The sequence below is a fragment of the Montipora foliosa genome, chromosome 6 (genome assembly GCF_036669935.1).
Source record: "Montipora foliosa isolate CH-2021 chromosome 6, ASM3666993v2, whole genome shotgun sequence".
NCBI classification, from domain to species: Eukaryota; Metazoa; Cnidaria; class Anthozoa; order Scleractinia; family Acroporidae; genus Montipora; species Montipora foliosa.
In genome coordinates this window covers 10092626-10097625 of record NC_090874.1, presented here as the reverse complement: position 1 = coordinate 10097625, position 5000 = coordinate 10092626, and the positions used below count along the sequence as shown (strand labels likewise).

The 5000-nt window shown below is 42.1% G+C and overlaps 1 protein-coding gene across 5 annotated transcripts in view; it reads right to left on the bottom strand.

Moving 5' to 3' along the window:
- The window catches only part of LOC138006624 (uncharacterized), a 75214-nt gene that overhangs the window by 43024 nt on the left and 27190 nt on the right, over positions 1–5000 (bottom strand). For all 5 annotated transcript variants that reach the window (XM_068853068.1, XM_068853066.1, XM_068853069.1 and 2 more), the window contains 4 exons: positions 4624–4779; positions 3921–4058; positions 2801–2902; positions 1385–1491 (listed from right to left, as the gene is read on the bottom strand). In XM_068853068.1, the coding sequence (XP_068709169.1) occupies positions 1385–1491; positions 2801–2902; positions 3921–4058; positions 4624–4779 (503 nt within the window). The remainder of the gene's footprint in view (positions 1–1384; positions 1492–2800; positions 2903–3920; positions 4059–4623; positions 4780–5000) is intronic.

Here is a 5000-nt window from a genome sequence, read left to right as displayed (position 1 = left end):
GTTTCCGTCCAGCAACCGAGACGAAGTCAGGCCGGTTTGAGTTTATTGTCAGGCCGCTCTCATGTAAACGCATAAAAAGAAATGTTTGGAGGCCGATACGAACTCATACCGGTCTGAGCTCGTCCCGGTCTCATGTAAATACCCCCAAGAGGATTACTTCTATCTTTCGTCAAAAGCCTGCACTTCAAGTATACATTTCTTTCATTCGACCTCTTAATTCATTAACTTATGTGTTTCAGTATTTCTAAGCTCAACTTTTGTACATAAAACTACTCGAAGACTTTGAAGAGCGAAACTACATACAAACGAAGCGGAACCGGAAACTCAGTATGATCCTAGAGAAAAATGCTTAACGTTGCCTTATTCTACACTCCATCAAAAACTGACGAACGAACGACGAACGAACGAACTGAAGTAATGTTTAGCTGCTTTTATAGCGAACGATACTTAAAACGTTATCACTTATTGGCGGGAACGACGACTATAACAACGAAAACAAGTCCTATAAATGAATGTTTTGTCACCGGAATATGCATGGTATCTCGTGAAAACTAGTAGGTTTAAGCCGCTGTTACACTTTAAAACTTTTGGCTGAAACTTGTGTGCAACGGCGCTGCTAAACAAGTTTCTGGAGGCGTTGCACCGTGTAGCATGGTCGGTTTCGTGAAACTGTTTCGAACTTTCGTTGCGAAACAAAGTTTCACGAAAAGAATAGAGCCGCTTTCTACATCTGCAACGGCCGCAAAGATCGCAGCGGTGATAAAAACAACTCGGAGTTTTACCGTGTAACATCCGTAAAACTGGTCTTGCTCAGTTTTGTTACGTTACGCTGTTTAAGCCAATCAGAAACCGGCAAGGCTTTGGAACTGGTGTCAACATGTTTTGCGGTAATCTGTTAACAACATTTCGAGACCAGTTTCAACATTCCCGGACCTGTTTCAACGTTCCCGAACAAGTTTCGACCTTTTATATTACACTGTGCAAGACTGAAACTCTTTTTGCAGCGCCGTTGCACACAAGTTTCAGCTAAAGTTTCAACGTGTAACAGCGGCTTTAGTAAAGCTGAAGTTCCACTAGATTTTGGCTGGAAATTCCGGTACCCTCGGATAAGGGTAATAAATAGAAAGCTCAGTAATAACTGTACTCAATGAAGTTCATAAACTCTGTTACATGATTGAGAAGTAAAACACAATACAATACAACACAATACACACTTAATTGACCACTCCCCATGGGGGCTTTTCAGGGCCCATGAAACACAATTAACGACAGAACACAACAACAACAACTTTAAGAACACACTGTTCGAAAACAGCAGAATACCTGGGCAAGACGGCCTGACTGCAAATTGACTGTTTGTTTGTACAAACCTCGTTAAACCCACCTTGCTTTTGAAATATTCCAGTAGGGTTTTGTTTTCGCAGGTGCAAGAGGTGTTGTGCTTCCATATTGTTCTGAAAATGTTTTTGGTGCAGTTACTTCCAAATGTTCCTAATAAAAGGAATACAAAAAGCTGTGCATGAGATTAACATGAGATGATGAATGACGCTGTGGTGAGAGTACTCGCTTCCCTCGAATGTGACCCAGGTTCGATTCCCAGACTTGGCGTCACATGTGGGTTAAGTTTGTTGGTTCTCTACTCTACTCGGAGGGGGTACTAGCTCCGGTTTTCCTCTCTCCTAAAAAACCAACCTACATGATTTGATATAAGCTGAACTGTCCCCAATCGGTGCAACTGATTCTCCTAATACGTACCAAACAAATGCATACAGAGCTGTTGAGACAATACACATTTTGACATCAGGGCTTAGCAGGTTAACATAGGCGATCTTTCTAGTAATGGGACTTCACCTTCACTTTCAACGACACCAAGCCTCCGCGCTCCTAGTGGCACAAAGGGCCTCCACAATGCGGGCTTCTCCACCTCTGCCTGGATGTCGGCAGCTGCAACCCGTGTTAGGAGTGGTTTCCTGTTACTCTACACTGGGTGTCCTGTACAATATTGCTTATTTGTAAAAGTAAGAGACCCCGGATGTCGCTTACTTCATCCAACAAGAAAGCATGGCGCGCATTTTGTGTTGATGTCTTATCATTAATTTTTCTCCATCATGAGCGCTGAACGCAATGCAACAACCCGCACCTCATTCCAAGAATCCTATCCAACATTCTTTCTCTCCTTCTGCACTGTCCTCCATGTTTTCGATCTTCCCCTCTTCCTATTCCCCTAACAGTCCCCTAACAATCGTAAAAATTTGCCGAGCGATGGGCTAAATCCATTTGGACCTTGTTCTTGTCACTTCCATTCCGCTGTAGTTATCATAAGCTTGTGTTTTATTTGCGAAAAAAAACCCCACCCATTTTGCGTTTTATCTACTTGAATAAGACTTTTGGGTCACGCAAAATATTTTTATTCCTCTGGTATGGAGTGGGCCCGTCGCCCGTCAAAGGCTAATAGGGAGTTTAAGAAACGATTACGGCTACGCTTATTCCACCATCTTGTTTACATTGAATTGTATATGGGGGAATTATTCTATAACTGGATCGGTACGGACGGGTTTGAAGTAAAGAGAGAACGACAGATTGAGTTCACTTTTGTATGCCCACGTTGTCGTCAAAACCTTAAATTTGGTCCTTTCAACTTGGAGAGTACCAAAGAGAAATGGCACTGCAGCAGGATCATCTTCCCTCGTTTAACCAATAATATTACTGCTTTTTGGGGTTGTCGTTGTCGTAGCCTGTCGTCGTTTCTGAAATTCTCTTATTGGCATTAACCAATGACGCTGCATGTAAAAGGAGTTACCTGTCCAAGTGGGGTCAACCAATGAGCATTGTTTCAAAACTTGTTTACCCAATTGTGTCCTGTTCCACAGAAATCCATGCGACAAGACATTGGGACAGTAGTCTGGGAAACAACAACAGAACAATTGGAAACACTTAAAGCACCTAAATTTGGCGATGTCTTTGGTTTTGCAAAGTTACACATTGCCACTTATGGGAGGTAAGGAGAAGCGTGAGACTGATTGTGGTTTGTTAGCACGCATTTTTCCTCGCTTCCCACCAGATGCAAGTATTTGCTTTGACCTCTGATTGGCTAATTTCATCGTCTGTCTGTGATTGATTGGCCGATATTACGCCACTCAATTGATCGCCGCCCTTTCTCATAGAAGTACTGAGATTTACCGACAGAAATGACGGTGATGAAAACATCGTTTTGATTTTAGTCACAACCAATCAGCAACGCGAACGATAAAATTGCACTAGTGAAAAATGATCGTTCGCGGTGTCTGATTGGATGATCGGCGTTTTTCATTAGTGAGGTGATCGTTCGAGAAACTACCTTATCCTTGATGCGAAAACTTGCAGGCTGCCCTTTTATTTTTCAAGTTGTCGGAAAGGTTTGTGGACGCCGGTTCGGTTGACAATTTCACCGCTGAGCAAGAGAACCAAGCCACCTTGCAAAAAGCACAACAAGATGTAAACTGCTTGCAAACCTTTTTAGAAACCAAGAATGAAATTACAAAAGTTGAAGGCATTCCAGCAACGAAGTTGAACAAATATTTGAGTGAGTTTTCACTTCGTCGTCTAATCTCTATTGTCATTACTGTTTGAAAGAAATCTCAGTACTGATAAAATAGACAAATAACTTCATGGTTGGTTCGCTCGTACGATTTTTATTCACTCGAGGTGAAGAATCGCAACTCACTCATTCGCTCCACTCACTCGATGATTTGCGATTCTTTACAACTCGTGAACAGAAATCGCACGCCCTCACCAACCACGAAGTAATATCTATTTCTTTAACTTTGTTAATGATTGATATTACATGTATTTTGTGTTATGATAATCTAGTTTTTCATTGGTGTTTGACACAGTTCAGCCCAAGACTTGGTTAACAGTGAAGTTCATATGTCATTTCTTACATTTTTCACAGTTTCTCTCATCTGACGAATCGTCGCAATCTCTTTCAATGTTGCATCTGGCGCTGATTGGTCTGATTTCATCCCCACTATCACACAAGAAAAGTTCATCGTTTGATAAAAGAGACAGCTGTCTAATTTCTGTGACAAAAACCAGTAGGAATTATTAGTTTTTCGTGGCGAAAAGATAGCTTTCCATGCTTCTGCAAAGTTGCAATAACTGCAACTTGGTTGCAAAGGAGCTGTAATCACAACAATGGCACTGAACTCTTTTCAATGGTGTTTACTACTAAGCCCGAAAATCTGAATATTTCACTAGTCGAATGGACGGGAACGGAAAACTCCCAAGAAAACCTGTGGGGAGAGGTTGGGGAATACCTCTGGGAGGACGGTCTGTTAGGCTGTTGAGAACGCGACATAAGAAATTCATGTGACGTTTGAACGAATCTTCCATTTTCCAACCTTCTTTTGAAGATATTTTTCACTCTCAGACTATTTGGGATTATCTAAAGTTCTGGTCCTACTCTGAACCACTCTCACTCGGACGATCCCTTGTCATCAAGCTTTGAGCAAGGTACTTGTTACTTAGGAGTAAGAATTTCGTTTCCAGGTCTTTCTCCCCCACATTACCCCTATCCCCCTCCCCCCAAAATAATTGGCAAATGAGAGACCTGGTCAATGCCAACGTAACAACGTATGGACTGACCTGGTATTGCTCCCGTGCATTTAACTCGTTCGTTTTCCACGTAGCAACCAGGCCTTACCCTCTGGCTTTCATCGGAACCACTGGCGCAGAAGAAGTCGACTCCATTCTCTTTCCAGCCATCACCGTAATAGTATAGTTTACCGTTCCACTTGCAAGCTGGAGGCCATTAGATAGCAAAATTTAGTCTCAATCTTTAAAGTCCTTTCTTCAAAATAACGTTTCTCCAATCAAAAAGCAACATCTGATTTACATTCATGCAAGCATTCATGCATTCATGCATACTGAGTTTAGTGGGAGCAGCTTGGGTTCAAATCCCGTTGAAAAAACCTGAGCCCGGTTGTTCGAAAGCCGATTAACTTAATCCAGGATTAGCGTAA